General features: G+C 42.4%; 1 protein-coding gene and 1 long non-coding RNA gene across 2 annotated transcripts in view; one reads left to right on the top strand and one right to left on the bottom strand.

The window, feature by feature from the left end:
• Window positions 1-9,197, bottom strand: part of LOC118400986 (terminal nucleotidyltransferase 4B-like) — a 50,500-nt gene extending 41,303 nt beyond the window's left edge. Inside the window, exon 1 of the mRNA XM_035798055.2 lies at window positions 8,300-9,197. Coding sequence (XP_035653948.1) covers window positions 8,300-8,880 — 581 coding nt within the window. The 5' untranslated portion in view covers window positions 8,881-9,197. The remainder of the gene's footprint in view (window positions 1-8,299) is intronic.
• A 9,177-nt stretch (window positions 9,198-18,374) lies between these two features.
• Window positions 18,375-19,454, top strand: LOC118400987 (uncharacterized). The gene is made up of 3 exons (XR_004829148.2): window positions 18,375-18,447; window positions 18,570-18,767; window positions 18,872-19,454. It is a non-coding gene; the product is annotated as an uncharacterized LOC118400987 (long non-coding RNA).
• The last annotated feature ends 561 nt before the right edge of the window (window positions 19,455-20,015 follow it).

Raw genomic sequence — 20,015 nt, 5'->3', positions numbered from 1 at the left:
GGCGTCGCAGACGTACGTTGGCGCACGTGAGCAGTGTGGGTGCAATAATTGAATAACAAGGATTTCTACATTTATTTTGCGATGTGTCCGGTCTGATCAGCATGTTAGGTCATTAATATGGTCAAATCCAGAAACTATAATTTCGAAAACAAAATGTTTATTCTTTCAGTGAAATATGGAACCGTTCCGTATTTTATCAAACGGGTGGCATCCATAAGTCTAAATATTGCTGTACATTGTACAACCTTCAATGTTATGTCATAATTATGTACAATGTGAAAATTAATTACGGTATTTGTTAGGAAGAAATGGTCTTCACACAGTTCGCGTCGAGCCAGGCGGCCCAAACTGCTACATATACCCGGACTCTGCATGCACAGAACGCACGAGAAGTGACACAATTTCCCTAGTTTAAAAAAATGAATGTTAGCAGGCAATATTAACTAAATATGCAGGTTTAAAAATATATACTTGTGTATTCATTTTAAGAAAAGCATTGATGTTTATGGTTAGGTGCAACGAATTGCTTTTTCCGCGAATGCGCTTGTTAAATCAACCGTTTGGCGAAGTAGGCTGTGATTCAATGATAAATTAACAGGCACCGCATCGATTATATGCAACGCAGGACAAGCTAGATGAACTAGCAATATCATCAATATCTGTTGTGCCCATGAACAAGGCAGTTAACCCACGGTTCTTATGCTGTCATTGTGAATAAGAATTTGTTCTTAACTGACTTTCCAAGTTAAACAAAGGTTACATTGAAAGATTTTTTTATTTTTATTCATCTACAACCTAGACCCTATAATGACAAAGCAAAAACAGGTTAAGAATTTATTGATAATTTATTAAAATAAAAACAGTAATACCTGAAACATAGTTTAAGTCCGAAGTTTACATACACCTTAGCAAATTACATTTAAACTCAGTTTCACATTCCTGACATTTAATCCTAGTACAAATTCCCTGTCTTAGGTCAGTTAGGATCACCACTTTATTTGAATAATAGTAGTGATTTATTTCAGCTTTTATTTCTTTCATCACAATCCCAGTGAGTCAGAAGTTTACATACACTCAATTAGTATTTGTTAGCATTAAATTTAAATTGTTTCACTCGGGTCAAACGTTTTGGGTTGCCTTCCAATAGCTTCCCACAATAAGTTGGGTGAATTTTGCCCCATTCCTCCTGACATAGCTTTTGTAACTGAGTCAGGTTTGTAGGAAACCTTGCTTGCACACGCTTTTTCAGTTCTGCTCACAAATTTTCTATAGGATTGAGGTCAGGGCTTTGTGATGGCCACTCCAATACCTTGACTTTTTTGTCCTTAAGCCATTTTGCTACAACTTTGGAAGTAGGTTTGGGGTCATTGTCCATTTGGAAGACCATTTGCAACCAAACTTTAACTTCCTGACTGATGTATTGAGATGTTGCTTCAATACAGCCCCACATCATTTTCCTTCCTCGTGATCTATTGATCTAGTTTGTGTAGTGTACCAGTCCCTCCTGCAGCAAAGCAACCCCACAACATGATGCTGCCACACCGTGCTTCATGTTTGGAATGGTGTTCTTCGGCTTGCAAGCATCCCCGTTTCCTCCAAACATAACATATGGCCAAAAAGTTATATTTTTTGTTTAATCAGAACAGAGGGCATTTCTCCAAAAAGTATGATCTTTGTCCCATGTGCAGTTGCAAACCGTAGTCTTGCTTTTTTTATGGCAGTTTTGGAGCAGTGGCTTCTTCCTTGCTGAACGGCCTTTCAGGTTGTCGACATAGGTCTAGTTTTACTGTGGATATAGATTGCACTTTTCGCACCAAAGTACGTTCATCTCTAGAAGACAGAATGCGTCTCCTTCCTGAGCGGTATGATGGCTGCGTGATCCCATGGTGTTTATAGTTGCGTACTATTGTTTCTACAGATGAACGTGGTACCTTCAGGCATCTCAAAATTGCTCCCAAGGATGAACCAGACTTGTGGAGGACTATAATTTTTTATCTGAGGTCTTGGCTGATTTATTTTGATTTTCCCATGATGTCAAGAAAAGAGGCACGGAGTTTGAAGGGAGGCCTTGAAATACATGACGGTACACCGCCAATTGACTCAAATGATGTCAATTAGCCTATCAGAAGCTTCTAAAGCCATGACAATTTCCTGAAATGTTCCAAGCTGTTTAAAGGCACAGTCAACTTAGTGTAAACTTCTGACCCCTTGGAATGATTCTGACCCACTGAAAGATTTTTTCATTTATAAATCACTGTCTGTAAACAATTGTTGAAAAAAATTACTGACTGCAACCTAAGTGTATGTAAACTTCTGACTTCAACTGTAGGTATTGAGAGCCTTTCCATTGACCCTTTACTCAATACTTTGTTGAAGCACTTTTGGCAGCGATTACAGCCTTCTCCTTGGGTATGACGCTACAAGCTTAGCACACCTGTATTTGGAGAGTTTCTCTTCTCTGCAGATGTTCTCAAGCTCTGTCAGGTTGAATGGGGAGCATTGCTGCATCGCTATTTTCAGGTCTCTTCAGAGATGTTCGATCGAGTTCAAGTCCGGGCTCTGGCTGGGCCACTAAAGGACATTAAGAGACTTGTCCTGAAGCCACTCCTGTGTTGTCTTGGCTGTGTGCTTAGGGTTGTTGTCCTGTTGGAAGGTGAACCTCCGCCCCAATCTGAGGTCCTGAGCACTCTGGAGCAGGTTTTCATCAAGGATCTCTGTACTTTGCTCCGTTCATCTTTCCCTCGATCCTGACTAGTTTCCCAGTCCTTGCCACTGAACAACATTCCCCCACAGCATGGTGCTGCCATCACCTTGCTTCACCGTAGGGATGGTGCCAGGTTTCCTCCAGATGTTTTGCTTGACATTCAGGCCAAAGACTTCAGTCTTGGTTTCATCAGACCAGAGAATCATATTTTTCATGGTCTGAGAGTGTTTTACTTTTACTGAGGAATGGCTTCCATCTGGCCAAAAAAGGCCTGATTGGTGGAGTGCTGCAGAGATAGTTGTCCTTCTGGAAGTTCTCCCATATCTACAGAGGATCTATGGAGCTCTGTCAGAGTGACCATCAGTGTCTTGGTCACCTTTCTGACCAAGGACCTTCTCCCGATTGCTCAGTTTGGCCTGGCGGCCAGCTCTAGGAAGTGTCTTGGTGGTTACAAGCTTCTTTCATTTAAGAATGATGGAGGCCACTATGTGTTTGAGGACCTTCAATGCTGCACACATTTTTTGGTACCTTTCCCCAGATCTGTGCCTCGACACAAACTTGTTTCTGAGCTCTACGGACAATTCCTTGGTTTTTGCTCTGATATGCACTGTCAACTGTGGGACCTTTATATAGACAGGTGTGTGCCTTCCAAATCATGTTCAATCAATTGAATTTACCACAGGTGGACTCCAATCAAGTTGTAGAAACATCAAGGATGATCAATGGAAACAGGATGCACTGGAGCTCAATTTCAAGTCTCATAGTAAAGGGTCTATAATGAATACTTATGTAAATTTGAGAGTATTTTTTATTTTTCATACATTTGCAAACATTTCGAAAACCTGTTGTTGCTTAGTCATTATGGGGTATCGTGTGTAGATTGTGAGGTAAAAAACAGCTTAATCCATTTTATAATAAGGCTGTAATGTAACAAAATGTGGAAAAAGGGCAAGGGTCTGACTACTTTCTGAATGCACTGTACGAGACTAACTAGATTGGCATCTGTGTTGGCTCTAATAGCTAAACTCACATTAACTAAGGCTTTCTCTGTGCTGTGGGAGTTACAAAAACCAGATTGGAATTTTTCTAAAATAAAGTTGGGACTTAACACGTTTCTCCAGATTTTTCCTTAACAATGGAAGGTTGGAAATTGGCTATAAATTTGCTAAAATCAGAAGAATCTCGATTACTTTTTTCAGAAGGGGTTTCACCATAGCAGTTTAGTGCAGTGGGGAAAGTGCCTTTGAACAGTTAGAGATTAACAATAGCTTGCACTTCTTCAGATATGAAGAAGGTGGTGGGGATAGCCTCGAGAAGGCAGGTAGAAGGCTTAAGTTGTGATATCACTTTCCAGTGCATGTCTGTGCCAACCTGGGTAAATAAATCCATAGTCCCTTTGCGTGGTAGCCTAGGACACATATCAAAATTCTCACCGGGTCTTGCTTGACTGATACCCAGGCTAATGTTAGTTCTCTGTAATATGGCGCAAACTCATTACATTTAGATGTGGAGGAAAGTTCAAAGATTTGCGGGGGTAGGATTTATCAAGCCATCAATGGTCCAGGAGAGCACTATCTGATTATTCTGATAAATAGTGAGCAAGTTATAAAAATGAGCCCGTCTGGCATTTCTAAATTGCCTTGTTATATATGCCAAGTTGCCCTTATTTTGCAATTAAAGTGATCAGCTAAATCATCACAAGATGAAGGCAGAATAAGTGGTGGTGTATTGTTCATACACTCAATAAATTCTGTAGCAACTTCACAGGTAAGATAGTGTTTCTTAATAATGCGTTCAGTATTACCCTGTGCAATAAGGCAACGAGGTAGTAAAATAATACACAGTGGTGATCAGATAAAGCAACATCAACAATAGAGGATACGTCAATAGAAAGCCCTTTGGTAATAACCAGGTCCAGAGTATGGCCGCATTTATGGGTGGGCCCAGTAACATGCTGGATAAAGTCCATAGAGCTCAAAAGATTCAGAAATTACATGGCTATGGAGTCAGTATCTTGGTCAACATGATTATTAAATGCACCCAACAGTTATTTTATCATAGTTCTCAAAGACAATAGTTCAGTTAAAATCAGTAAAGAAAGTGGGGCAGTGTTTTGGCGGTGGTAGAAAAAGTACCCAATTGTCATACTTCAGTAAAAGTAAAGAGATCTTAATAGTAAACGGCTCAAGTAAGTCACCCAGTAAAATACTACTTAAGGAAAAGTTTAAAATGTATTTGGTTTAATATACTTAAGTATCAAAAGTAAATGTAAATCGCTAAAATTAACATAAGTATCAAAAGGAGAAATAAAAATAATTTCAAATTCCTTATATTATGCAAACCAGACGGCACTATACGCATTTTCTTTCATTTGTGGATAGCAAGGGCACACTCCAACATTCAGACATGATTTACAAACAACGCATGTGTGTTTATTTAACGAGTCCACCAGATCAGAGGCAGTAGGGATGACCAGGGATGTTCTGCTGATAAGTGCGTGAATTGGACCATTTTCCTGTCGTGCTAAGCATTCAAAATTAAACGAATACTTTGGGTGTCAAGAAAAATGTATGGAGTAAAAAGTACAATATTTTCTTTGGGAATGTAGTGAAGTAAAAGTTGTCAAAAATATAAATAGTAAAGTACCCAAAACAACTACTTAAGGTAGTACTTTAAAGTATTTCTGCTTAAGTAGTTTTACACCACTGTGTTTTGGTGGCCTATACGGGGTTATGGCAAAGCACGGGTGCCTGAAATTTAAACAGTACAGCATGATGCTCAAAAGACCCAAAGTCGCCAAACAAATGGTCTTACAGCTGAGAGAATTAGTAAAAAAAAACAGAGGCTGCCCCCCATTCCCTTTTCTGATAGAGTATGAAAAGCTGTTGTCTGGGTAGGGGGGGATTGGTTGGAATAACTTATTAACGTTACAACCATGTTTTCTGACAGTCTCTTATCTATCAGAGTGGTAGGAGATGACAGTTTGTATAAACTCACTAGAAGGCAAAGTTAAAGGGAACATAAAACTAGGTTACTCACAATAACCAGTGCCATTTTAACAGGAGTTGATAGGCTTTCCAAGTTCTCTGTTGCTTATTTCTGACAGGGCGAACTGGAGCACTAATAGACCCTGTCCGTCAGTCTCAAAACAGTTTGCGATGATGCTGGAAATAGTCATGAACCGCTGCGGTTAGGGCGAATCTTGTCTCTTTTAAAAAGTGCTTGTTGCTCCCACAGCAAATCAAAAAGTTGTCACAAAAATAAACATTCCTGTCATTACAAAGTTTCTTCGTGTACTCATTCAGGGCAAAGAGTCAGCTAAAAAGTTATGAACCCCTTCGGCAACACGGGAGGGGGCCATAGATAATTATCATCTTCCCTGTGCTAGCGAGGGTGTTTGGAAAATGTTTCTCAGATCACCTAAAAAAAAGGTAGTTAAAACCTGTGTGAGTGACAATGGTGTCAATATTGGAGTAGTTGGCCAGAACCGTGGGCAGGGGGGAGTTGATGTCATGGACACAGGCTCCTGGGTGACAGTGGACCTTGGTCAGTCCACAGACCGTAAGCAGGCCAAAATCTCACCGTCGAGCTGCTCACAATAATGGTGTTGATGGAATCTGATGGGGAAGCGATCTGCTGAACTGTAGTGGCTGTTAGGGAGGGTGCCACCGGGCACCTGCCGGCTGTTAGTATACACCCAGGATCCGTGCAGACTCCAGGGGCTGGTTGGTCCGTCTCAAGAGGGGCAAAGCTGTTAGATAGATGGATCGGATCTTTCGTATAGATGAAAGTGTGCCCAGACTGCCTCCCCAATCCTCTACGCCTTGCGAGTGTCCAGTCTCCCGTGGACTGCGGAGTTGAGCTTTTACATCTGTCCGTTGGATTGGGACAGAGCAATACCGCCCGACTCAGCAACAGCTTTGCTATAGGAGGCATTTAAAACTGAGATTCGATTTGCCTGGGTTACAGAGGTTTACTCAGAAGCATGTTATCCTTTTTCGCAGCTGAGCTAACAGACAGAGGATCTCTTCCCTAAGCTGCTTGATGGTGGTGCATTTAGGGCAGCACTCAAAATTGGCTCAGATTCTCCTCTATTCAATACTGGCCATGTAATTCTGACAAAGTGAAAATATATATTATTAGAATAGCCTAACTGACCATCTCAGTGGCCTTGTGGTTAGAGTGTCTGCCCTGAGATTGGAAGGTCGTGAGTCCGACTGTAAAAATGGGACATGATGCATCTCAGTTTAGCTCTCAGCATTAAGGAGAACGATTGGGGGTAACATCACATTGTAAGAAAAAAATAATAATAATAATCTGGCAATCAACTGGACCTTGATAAGCTGACTGGTGTGTTTGAGCAGGGTTGGATAGTAGCTCTCCAAATGGAGGGTTGACAGACCACATGGTTTTGAATCAGTTGCCCATCAGTGTAGTATTTTAATTTGTGGGGGTTAAGTGCCTTGCTCAAGGCCACAACAGCAGAAGATATGATACATTGTCAATACCAGTGACAATAATTAAGGTTATTTTGTACAGTGGTTCCTTGCATCGTACAAAAAAAAGAAAAAAGTGTCACCTTTTTTGGGGGGGACAAGTAAAGAATCAGTCCTACTTGCCCAAAGGCAAAAAAAAAAGTGAATGTCAAGCCCTGGATAATGTCAGTGTTGCATTGATTAGTAAGTAGCTGGGAACTTGCGGGGTCTGATACTTGTGAGATTTGTTTATGACAGTTTACAGTGGAACATAATTCTTTGGTAAGCTACTCATAGGTGTGCTGCGAGCTACTGGTACTGTTGGAGACCCCTGCGCTAGGCTATTAATACAGCAGAGGAGATAAGATTAAAATGAAAAGGATGGTTTCATTTCTACATGTTCAGGTCTCAGATCAGTGGTGGGGTTAACTGAAAAGCTCATAGAATGGGGCCCTAGCCATTTTAATAGTTTCGGGTGTAGGACCTACTACTGATTCTGAAACTATATAGGATAGCGATGAAATATACATAATTCAAGGAGCACATACTATTATAAAATCATAAATGGAAAATTGAGGAATGCACGCTTCTCACTGAAAAACACTTGTACCACAAACTTCTCAGTATGTCAAGTAGGAAGGAGTTTGTGGAGTCTGAACCAGATGAGTCATTGGAATGTAACAGAGCTGAGCTAGCCTTGTGTGGTGCCAGTTCAGATCTACCTGGTCATGTTCTGAGGAAGGAAACAAAACTGAGGGTAATAACAGCGGTCCACTCTAATGTGGACCCCTACTCTTTCAACTCACATGATCCCAAATGTGTGTTTGCATGAGTCTTATGATAAGACTTCACAGATTCTAAACAACTGTTGCTGAATAGTACATATGATGTTCAGCGAAAGTCATCTTTATCACTGACGAGCTAGAAAAGACAAGGCAATATGTGATTATTCTGTGTGAGAAATCTCCTCATGTAGATCAACTTATCAGGTGGCTATAACTTATTGGCAACACACACACCAATGTCCCTCCCTGTGTTCTGTAATACATTGACATCCTGCCAGTTCAAACATGACACGTGTGTATAGAGGAGTTCTGCTGCCCCAGGCATCCTTCCTTACCCCAAAATCCCTGCAGAGTAGTTCCTGGTTTTCCAAGGCGTGCCTGTGTAACCAACTCCACGGCACCCAGCGTCGTCCACTGCAGAGTTACTGCCAATACTCAATAAACTGCGGTTAAATCCGAAAGTGCTCGCTTGGTTGTCTCTTCTCCGTCTGTTCCCAAGTCCACATTCTCTCTCTCGTTCTCTCCAGCTACCGAACGCAGTGCCACCCACTACCCAAGGTCCACTACTACCCCTCCCCGCAGGATGCTGGTTGATATTTGCTTCCAATAGGTCGAATTTATGTTCTATTTCATTATCGCCTTTTGGATTTATCGTCCCTTGCATCCTCGTCTCACTGCTGCTCGTGACAGCGTCGGGGACTCCGTTCTGAATCACGTTGCCCGTGCCCCAGTTCACGGATACCGTTGTACGAGGGCTCGTCTTGGTAGTGGGCGTGTTCCACACAGCAGAGCCGTGGTTGTTATGATTACTCAAACTCAAATTGCCCAGACCTTGTGTCGTTTCCCAAATATTCATCCACGCGCTATTGGCAGGGCCGAGCTGTTCTGGCTGGAACCAGGCGATTCTTGGATCCATGGAGTGGAGCACACGGGCGACGCAGCCGTGCACGACACGCTCGCTGCTGGCTAGGTGTGCGTAAGCTAGCTAACGATGCAGGAGGCTTGACAACTTCTGCCGTACAATTTATGCAAATCCAATCATGTAGATGTAAACAACCGTATGTATTAACGACACTAAATTCAGTTGTGAGAATACATGATCTAGACGTCGAATACTTACTAAGAACAAACGCGACAGGCTATGTGCAATTTTCTCCAGCGACTCCGTCAATGGCGGAGCTGATAACATTGCGCAAACTCCACTCTCGGGACAGTAGACTGGAGGTGGGCGGAGAGGGGTGTTTCCGAAGTCACGGAGCTTGACAATTAAATCACTCTGGCTGCTGTGAAACAATCCCATCTGCTTAAAATATGAACAAAATATGAACAAAATAGACAGACATTGATGTTTTATCTTATATTCGACGTTATTGAATATTTCCACAAGTATTTATTGCTATCTGTTTTGGCTGGCTATTAACCACTTAATTTCTCCACGACTTGGAGTAGTTGCCCAGCTTTAAAGCCATATTCGGACGGGATTCGTTTTATTGGGGTAACGTAATTATGTGCACAAGCACAACACAGCACATCTGTAATTTTCTGTAATTTTATTGCCGTTCAAATCTGCCATGTCAGTCATTTTTACATGGCAGGAGAGTAACAATTCCAGCCAGATTAACCTACTGTTTTTTTGGCAAACTCCAAAGTCCTCTGATAATACTTGCCCCGTGCGAATCGACATCCCTGAGAAATGTCTGAGTTTGACAGTTGCTTGAGGTTTGAGTAAGAAAACAGTAACTGATTCGATAAATTAAACGAAGTGCTGAATATAGTAGATATATATATATATATATGAAGGGCCTATAGTACATGTATCAACTTTCACAGTGAATGCTTTTTTAAATACGTTTTGTGCGAATGAATTGAACAAACCAAATGCATCATAAACAAATATTGCGTCTATTTAATGCAACCCTTGCTGTTAATAGATCGCAAAGCAGCATACAACTGAGCTAAACGTTTGGAAATGACAAGTTCGCTTTCTCATCCATAGCCTAAAAATGCATATCAAGTGCAAGTGCGCTGTTTGGCTCACATCTGAAGACTGATGGAACCTCCAGGATTCAGACAGAACTGTCAATTTATTGAAAAAAGAGAAAGAATTAGAGGTGGCAGTTTGGGGAAAAAATGGTCCCGCCCGAATCGTGCTCTGGAATAGCGGACATTCTGGGTTTATAATTACATAACCAAAATTATTTAGTAATACTCTTCCCGTGCGAATAGGTCTTTAGACACAGATCAGATTACCTCCAATCAGATTACCTCCAAAAATCCTAACCTTCACCGTGAGGTAGTAACATGCAAAATGATTTTAGATCAGTATCTATAGTGGTAACTTCCTCTCCAATGTGAGAGCTGCAAAGATAAATTATAGATCGATTGGTAGTCTGAGTTTATAGATATAGAGTGGGATGAGTATTGGGTCCCTGATACTATGGTATCAAAGCAAATTGGAAGGTAGGCATAGTGATTGAGGCCAAAAGGTTGATCTGAAGAAAAGAGGAAAAAGTTTAAGTTTATCAGTGCTACTGAGGTTTGAGAAGGTTTTTCCTGAAAAAAGGGGCGACATGTAGCCTAGTGCGTTGGGCCTGTAACCGAAAGGTTGCTGGATCGAATCCCTGAGCGGACAAGTTACAAATCTGTCATTCTGCCCCTGGACAAGGCAGTTAACCCCAGTAGGCCGTCATTGTAAAGAATTTGTTCTTAACTGACTTGCCTAGTTAAATAACAACCCTCATCGAATATTAAAATCAAGATACAATAATGAGCAGTATCCACCAATCCAAAGAAAGGATAGGCGGGAGCTAGACAGCACACTCGCGTCTCACAGAGTAGGCGTTCCCTAACGGAAATATGAAAATATATGCTGGAACGCGCCAATAGGATCTCGCTAGCTCGTGCTTGGCTCTGCCTACCTCCTTGCCTGTTCTGCCAACTATGACTAATTTCTTCAAATTTGAAACGACTGGCTGTGGCCTATCTTGGTTTAGTTATTAAGATCTTAGGGAAAGTAGTGGGCGTGTTGAATGTAAAGTGGGTGCGTTCTGCTATAGTTAGACGGTTTTGATTGAGGTTTTTATTTCTTCCGTTTCTTACCACAATTGAGCTACGATACTGGGAGAGTTTGAACTTATGTTTTTAAGCCAGAGGATGAGTCTGAGTCCTATCTCACTTAGTTTTACACAAATAAGTGTACATTTTCAGTTATAAAATTGGCACCGTGACTGTCACCCTGATATTGGCTAAAAGGTAGCTACTTCCCATACCTTTACCAGACAGTAGGGCTTGTCAAGCTCGAGCGAATGGCACTGTGTCCCGGTTTTGTTGCAGTGTTTTTGCTGCATGTGCCCTCTTCATTGATAGTAGACTGTATTTATGTACAGTACCAGTCAAAAGTTTGGATATACCTACTCCCTCATTTATTTTTAATATTTACAATATTGTATAATAATAGTGAATACATCAAAACTATGAAATAACACATATGGAATCATGTAGTAACCAAAAAGGTGTTAAACAAATCGAAATATATTTTATATTCTTCCCTTTGCCTTGATGACAGCTTTGCATACTCTTGGCATTCTCTCAACCAGCTTCATGAGGAAATCACCAGGAATGCATTTCAATTAACTTCTTCGAGATAGATATAGCGCTCTTTTAATTTTTGGATAAAAACGTTCCCGTTTTAAACAAGATATCTTGTCACGAAAAGATGCTCGACTATGCATGTAATTGACAGCTTTGGAAAGAAAAAACTCTGACGTTTCCAAAACTGCAAAGATATTATCTGTGAGTGCCCCAAAACTAATGCTACAGGCGAAACCAAGATTCATACAGGAAATGCCCCAGATTCTGAAGGCGCTGTGTTCCAATGTCTCCTTATATGGCTGTGAATGCGCCAGGAATGAGCCTGCCCTTTCTGTCGTTTCCCCAAGGTGTCTGCAGCATTGTGACGTATTTGTAGGCATATCATTGGAAGATTGACCATAAGAGACTACATTTACCAGGTGTCCGCCCGGTGTCCTGCGTCAAAATTATTGCGTAATCTCCAGGTCCATGCGCGTTCCATTTCTTCAGAGGATTAACTGAACTGCCACGAATGACTTATCATCGAATAGATATGTGAAAAACACCTTGAGGATTGATTCTAAACAACGTTTACCATGTTTCTGTCGATATTATGGAGTTAATTTGGAAAAAAGTTTGCGTTTTAATTACTTCATTTTCGTTTTCTTTCTTACCTAAACGTGATTAAGAAAACAGAGCGATTTGTCTACACAAACAATATTTTTGTAAAAACTGAACATTTGCTATCTAACTGAGAGTCTCCTCATTGAAAACATCTGAAGTTCTTTAAAGGTAAATTATTTTATTTGAATGCTTTTATTGTTTTTGTGAAAATGTTGCATGCTGAATGCCAGGTTTAATCCTATGCTAGGCTATCAATACTGTTACACAAATGCTTGTTTAGCTATGGTTCAAAAGCATATTTTGAAAATCTGAGATGACAGTGTTGTTAACAAAAGGCTAAGCTTGAGAGCAAATATATTTATTTCATTTCATTTGCGATTTTCATGAATAGTTAACGTTGCGTTATGGTAATGAGCTTGAGGCTGTATTCACGATCCCGGATCCGGGATGCCTAGAATCAAGAGGTTTTAACAGGTGTGCCTTGTTAAAAATTCATTTGTGGAATTTATTTCCTTCTTAATAATGCATTTGAGCCAATCAGTTGTGTTGTGACAAGATAGGGGTGGTATACAGAAGATAGCCCTACTTTAACCTTTTCATATGTGAGTTCCAAATATATCTAACGGTCACCCCAGCGTGAGTTGTTTTATGCACGTGATGTCAGAATGCACTCACTGTTCCAAAATGTGATTATTACGCAACAGGACAGTTAACACGCGCTGACTGCTAATTATCTATAAACTGTGTTTCAACTTGTCAATTTCAAAATATTTTCTAACAAGTTGTATTTTCTAACAGTTTTAATTAAGCTTTGTTCCGCCTCCTCATTAATTCACATAGAAGTAGCCCATTTCAATGTTGCGGACAATTTATGTTCGAGGCTTTACTGATCAGGACAAACTTCTCTCTTTGAGGAGAGCCCACGCACTTCACCAATGTTTGCGCAGATCATGTTTGCAGACATTTGTAGTCTTGCACAAATTGGAAAATGTTCTGGCTTGCGCCCTCCTTTTTGTTTTCCTTACAAATAATAACTTTGGACATGTGTGCGTTCCTATCACAGTAAGTTCCTTATTTTCTGTATATTGTGTTGTTGTTTCTACTGTAGGCGTATACAGTATGTATGTATGTATGTATGTATGTATGTATGTATGTATGTATGTAATGTATGTATGTATGTATGTATGTATGTATGTATGTATGTATGTATGTATGTATATAATGTATTTACAGTTTTATTCACATGTTTTCAAGTACTGGTGACAAATAATGCATCGTGATTATTGCATAGATTGTAATGGACACCTATGATGTGTGTAAAATACGTTTTTAGGTTGTACTGAGATAATGCTATGCTATTTGCCAGCTGTCAGACCAAAGATGTTATAATGAGTTGAAGGAATGGTTCACTCATCTTTCGGGTAAACTTCCGGAAGTGAATGAAGAGAAGTGAATGATCTTAGAAGACACACCCCATTCAACATGCATACTATACATGCATACTATAAACAGACAAAACTCATCTTGTCTCCTCTTATCTTTGGTTTATGCGAAAAAACAAACATGGCGGCACGCACAAACTACCCATCGTCGGATTACTTTCGATTTCTAGAAAGTGTTTTACTCAATTATTTACATCAATGGTGAGCTCACCCATGATGTGATTAATTACAAATAGTAATTGCTATTAGCTAATTCATATTGTAGTTTCTGTCAGATGAAAGTTATGACCACTTGTTATGTCAATTTTTTTCTCCATTAGCACTAGGACAAATGTAGCCTACATTTTCCAGGTTGGATGATTGTGTTATGCTGTAGCTACTTCTGTGAATGTCTGAACATTGCATCCAAAAATAAACTGGTCACATTCTGGACATAACTTTTTATGTGAGAGAAGTGTGGGCAGCTCAATTGCTGATTGTTGCATCAACCGAAACTTGAAGTTCTAACCACATTCTACAGTGGTCTACGCTGCAGAGACCACTGTAGAATAATTACACCCCTTTGTTGGTATGTGTGAAAAGGTCAAGGCATGAAGGTCAGTAAATGTGGAAAATGTCAAGAATTTGGCAAGTTCCTTCAAGTGCAGTCGCAAAAACCATCAAGCGCTATGATGAAACTGGCTCTCATGAGGACAGCCACAGGAAAGGAACACCCTGAGTTACCTCTGTTGCAGAGGATACAGTCATTAGAGTTAACTGCACCTCAGATTGCAGCCCAAATAAATGCTTCACAGAGTGCAAGTACAGACACATCTTGAAAGGACAACAGGTGCAGACACTTAACTGAAAAATGCAAAGAGCTCTTCAATATCAGGTTTGTCCTAAATCTAAATGTATATTGTTTAATATGATACCATCTATCTTTTCATATTTGTGCCCATCGTTCTAAAACAGAAAATGGACACAATTCAACAGATATCAACGGGCAAGAATATGTAGGCTATAAGAATATGTTGAAGGCTAGCTGTATTGCATGCAGATATCTGAACTAGGGATGTACGATATATCGGTGAACATATCTGAATCGGCCGATATTAGCTAAAAATGTCTAGTTTAACGTCGATGTGCAAAACCCAGCATTCCTACACTAGCCCACAATGTCTGCTGTGTGGATCGAGCAGTCAACAAGTCAAGCAGTCTTTTGAAAAAGTAACCCATTTTCAGCGAGACAACTCATAGGCAAAATCCATCAAAGCCAAGATAATGGAATTCATTGCCCTTGACAATCAACCGTTTTCTGTCGCAGGTGATGTTGGCTGTCACCGACTGGTCGAGCAACAGTACACACTACCAAGTGCGCTATTTTTCAGATGTTGCCCTAACGGAGTTACACAGTAATAGCTTCACAACATACATACTATGGAACGTCGTTTGGGTCTTTGGGTGTCAAAAGAGATACAGTACCACTGTCAAAGCTGTACAAAACAAGTCTGAAAACATGCAAACACCAGCCACGAACTATGTGTTTACAATACCGCATTGATAATAAAGCATAATTTGTTCGACCGCAATTTCTGGGGTAGCTAGCTGTAGCTTGGTACCTAGTTAGTACCAATACAACCAGCCTGAAAACAATGACCAGTAGGAACTGCAGTCATTTTCATTATTCTTAGCAATGATTTCGGAATCCTTGTGAGAAAGTATTTGCTAGGTTGCCACTTATTGTTAATCTATTGAAATTGAACTTCAGTTCATGAAAATAAAAAGCTAGCCAGCTCCTTAACCCTGTTGCCCAAATCTAACCCCAATAAGCAGCCAGCTAGCGTAATCTGGCGAGTGAGGCAAGGCCGGACCGGGTTATGTGTTGTGAAGCTACCCACAATAAAGATTAGGCACAATAGTGGAATTTGTGGTTTGCCTTCAAAATAAAAGTATGTCATTGACAATGATGCAAATGAATACAAATAGTAAAATTATTCCATACTTTTATTTTAAAGGCTAACCGCAAAGTCCATTATTGTGGCTAATCCTTATTGTGGCTAGCTTCACATAGATGGGTCCGACCACCATTAATCAAATAAGAACTGTCTTATAAATAAGGGCTATTTTAGATGATTACACCTAGCTATATAGTTAGCTATATTCATGTCCTGATTGATCAACAAGCTTTTTTGACACACCAAATAGTGTTATTTGACACACCAAATAGTGTTATTCGACACGTCCAATAGTGTAAAATAGTATTTTTTTTACATGCAAAGACCCAAATGGCGTTCCATAGACATCCTGGTTGAGAATGAAACGACTGAACAAATGAACAACAAAACAGCACAGCTGTCACATTCTGACCTTAGTTCCTTTGTTTTTGTCTTTGTTTTAGTATGGTCAGGGCGTGAATTGGGGTGGCAGTCTATGTTTGTTTTTCTATGTTGGTTTTTGAGTTCGGCCTAGTATGGTTCTCAATCAGAGGCAGCTGTCAATTGTTGTCCCTGATTGAGAATCATACTTAGGTAGCCTGGTTTTCACTTTTGGTTTGTGGGTGTTTGTTTCCATGTGAGTGTTTGGACCACAAGGTACTGTTTCGGTTTTGTAAATACACGTCATCGTTTTTGTATTGATTCAGTGTTCAATGCTTTCTTTTATTAAAATCATCATGAACACTTCCCACACTGCGCTTTGGTCCTCCTCTCTTTCTCCCGACGAAATCCCTTACAGAAACAACCACCACAAAAGGACCAAGCAGCGTGGTAATGGGGAGCAGCAGCAGCGATGTCAAGACTCCTGGACATGGGAGGACGTTTTGGACGGCAAGGGTTGCTACTACACATGGGAGGAGATCCTGGCTGGAAGTGGTCGCCTCCCATGAGAACAGGTGGAGGCAGCTAGGAGAGCAGAGGCAGCCGGAGTGAGGAGTCAGCAATACGAGGGAACACGGCTGGCAAGGAAGCCCGAGAGGCAGCCCCAAAAATGTCTTGCACACGGGGATTGTGGCGAAGTCAGGTAGGAGACCTGCGCCAACTCCCCGTGCTTACCGTGGAGAGAGGGCGTTGTACTAGTGAGGCACCGTGTTATGCGTTGGAGCGCACGGTGTCCCCAGTACGCGTGCTTACCCCGGTGCGCTACATCCTAGCTCCTCGTATCGGCCGGGCTAAAGTTGGCATCGAGCCCGGTGCCATGAAGCCGGCTCTGCACATCTGGTCTCCAGTGTGTCTCCTCGGGCCGGCATACATGGCACCAGCCTTACGCATGGTGTCCCGGTTCGCCAGCACAGCCCAGTGCGGGCTATTCCACCTCGCCGCACTGGCCTGGCTCCGGGGAGCATTCAACCAGGTAAGGTTGGGCAGGCTTGGTGCTCAAGAACTCTAGTGCGCCTGCATGGTCCGGTCTATCCGGTGCCACCTCCACGCACCAGCCCTCCGGTGGAAGCCCCCCGCACCAGGCTGTCTCTCCGTCTTCTCCCTACAGGTGCTCCCGCCTGTCCAGTGCTGACAGAGCCTTCCTCCTCTCCAGCGCTGCCAGAGTCTCCCGTCTGTCCAGCGCCGCCAGAGTCTCCCGTCTGTCCTGAGCCGCCAGAGTCTCCCGTCTGTCCTGAGCCGCCAGAGTCTCCCGTCTGTCCTGAGCCGCCAGAGTCTCCCGTCTGTCCTGAGCCGCCAGAGTCTCCCTGTCCTGAGCCGCCAGAGTCTCCCGTCTGTCCTGAGCCGCCAGAGTCTCCCGTCTGTCCTGAGCCGCCAGAGTCTCCCGTCTGTCCTGAGCCGCCAGAGTCTCCCGTCTGTCCTGAGCCGCCAGAGTCTCCCGTCTGTCCTGAGCCGCCAGAGTCTCCCGTCTGTCCTGAGCCGCCAGAGTCTCCCGTCTGTCCTGAGCCGCCAGAGTCTCCCGTCTGTCCTGAGCCGCCAGAGTCTCCCGTCTGTCCTGAGCCGCCAGAGTCTCCCGTATGTCCTGAGCCGCCAGTCAGCCAGGAGCCGCCAGAGCCGCCAGCCAGCCAGGAGCCGCCAGAGCCGCCAGCCAGCCAGGAGCCGCCAGAGCCGCCAGCCAGCCAGGAGCCGCCAGAGCCGCCAGCCAGCCAGGAGCCGCCAGAGCCGTCAGCCAGCCAGGAGCCGCCAGAGCCGTCAGCCAGCCAGGAGCCGCCAGAGCCGTCAGCCAGCCAGGAGCCGCCAGAGCCGTCAGCCAGCCAGGAGCCGCCAGAATCGCCCTTCACTCCGGAGCCGCCGGAGTCTCTCGCCTGTCCGGCGCTGCCAGAATCTCCCGTCCATTCGGGACCCATGGCTTGGGTCCCCAGTCCAAGGTCGGCGGCGAGGGTTGCCGCTCTAAAGAGGCCACGGAGGCGGGCTAAGAGGCGGACAAAAACTAGGGTGAATTGGGGTCCACAACCCGCACCAGAGCCGCCACCGCGGATAGACGCCCACCCACACCCTCCCCTATAGGTTCAGGTTTTTCTTCCGGAGTCCGCACCTTTGGGGGGGTACTGTCACGTTCTGACCTTTGTTCCTTTGTTTTTGTCTTTGTTTTAGTATGGTCAGGGCTTGAGTTGGGGTGCGCAGTCTATGTTGGTTTTTCTATGTTGGTTTTTGAGTTCGGCCTAGTATGGTTCTCAATCAGAGGCAGCTGTCAATTGTTGTCCCTGATTGAGAATCATACGTAGGTAGCATGGTTTTCACTTTTGGTTTGTGGGTGTTTGTTTCCATGTGAGTGTTTGGGCCACACGGTACTGTTTCGGTTTTGTAAATACACGTCATCGTTTCTTGTTGTGATTCAGTGTTCAGTGCTTTCCTTTTTAAAATCATCATGAACACTTACCACGCTGCGCTTTGGTCCTCTCTTTCTCCCGACGAAAACCCTTACAACAGCAAGTAAGTGAAAGAAATAGCTTTTGATTATGTTTTACTGGTAATGGGGACATAGGTAATTGCCAACAAAATAACTTTTTGGTGTGTGTGTGTGTGTGTGTGTGGTGTGACCTTTATTTAACTAGGCAAGTCAGTTAAGAACAAATTCTTATTTACAATGATGGCCTACCCCAGCCAAACCCAGATGACGCTGGGCCAATTGTGCGCCGCCCTATGGGACTCCCAATCACTGCCGGATGTGATACAGCCTGGATTCGAACCAGGGACTGTAGGGACGCCTCTTGCACTGAGTTGCAGTGCCTTAGACCGCTGCGTCCATGTGGGTGTGTTAACTATTTAACTGTACTAGAATGCTTACGTTTTTAAATATTGGTTATCGGTATCGTTTGTTTTTGCCAAAAATGCTCACTTTTGTGTCTGTCTGCAGGTATACAGACAAGGGGGCATATACCTACACCTCTGATGAATATAACAGGAAACCTGCTCGATCACCATTCGCTGCAAAATCATTCTGGCTATAGATACGGAGAACATCAACACGCCAGAGGATATACCCATTGGACTTTGCTACTAAAATCATAACAAACACTGAGAACTAGAAGATTGTGTTGTTGTTATTATTATGCATATTATAATGAATAATAATAATAATAACTGGGCTGGTGGGGTATGTAAAACAATTACTCAAATTTTATTCAAAAGGTTCTTTGAGGATCCATTAAAAAGGGTTCTTCAAAGAACTTATAGGGGTACCCCCACCGTTTCAATTTGAAGAACGCCTAAAGGATACTCCAGGAACCTTTTCTTAAAGGCAAACTGAAATCTTATGAGAAATATTTTTGATTGTTATCACAGTTTTTTATTTCTTTAAAACCAGTCAACTGGTTGTTTGGAACTTTTTTTCTGCACCCAACTGTGAAAACATTGTTCCGCTGTCTCTGTGAATGGGCATGAGTTAACCCTGCAATTTTTGTAAATGTGTAATTGGTGCTACTGTTGTTTTTTTAATTGCATTTTGCCATAGGCCTACGCGCCTGTCGAAGGGATTGAATTAGTCAAATTTATTCATGTTAGACAGGGTTCTTGTTTTGTCTTTCATTTATTTTTTGTAAAAAAAGTACAGTGTTAATTATTATAACACTTAACTTACCTGTTTACTTCGCCTCTTCCTCTCTGGTTTTAGGCTATTTAAATTACACAAGCTATCGTCAAAGAATATGCCTATCAACGAAGAGAGTGCGATGCCTAAAACCAGGGGAGCTGTCAAGGCTGCGCACAGCAGAAATGTCACTGAAATATTCTAGTTTATACATATGTATTCAAATAAAATATGCCTTTTTATAAGTTGATAAGCAAATGGGCAGTATCATGCACATGTAAGTCCTCTCTAGAATACACATGTATTATTCCTAGTATGAAAATGCAATAATTAGGTGGTGTGTACGTGTGTGCACATTCGTTTCAGCATGTTTTGGGAAACACAGAAGTCCGAGTCAAATACAAAAATCCTGGAGTCGTGTACCACCAGTTGCATCAGTCTATGGAACGCTGTTTGGGTCATAAAGCACATG

This window comes from Oncorhynchus keta, chromosome 22, assembly GCF_023373465.1.
Source record: "Oncorhynchus keta strain PuntledgeMale-10-30-2019 chromosome 22, Oket_V2, whole genome shotgun sequence".
NCBI lineage: Eukaryota > Metazoa > Chordata > Actinopteri > Salmoniformes > Salmonidae > Oncorhynchus > Oncorhynchus keta.
Note: the sequence above shows the minus strand (reverse complement) of the source record. Positions and strands in the feature narration are given on the sequence as shown.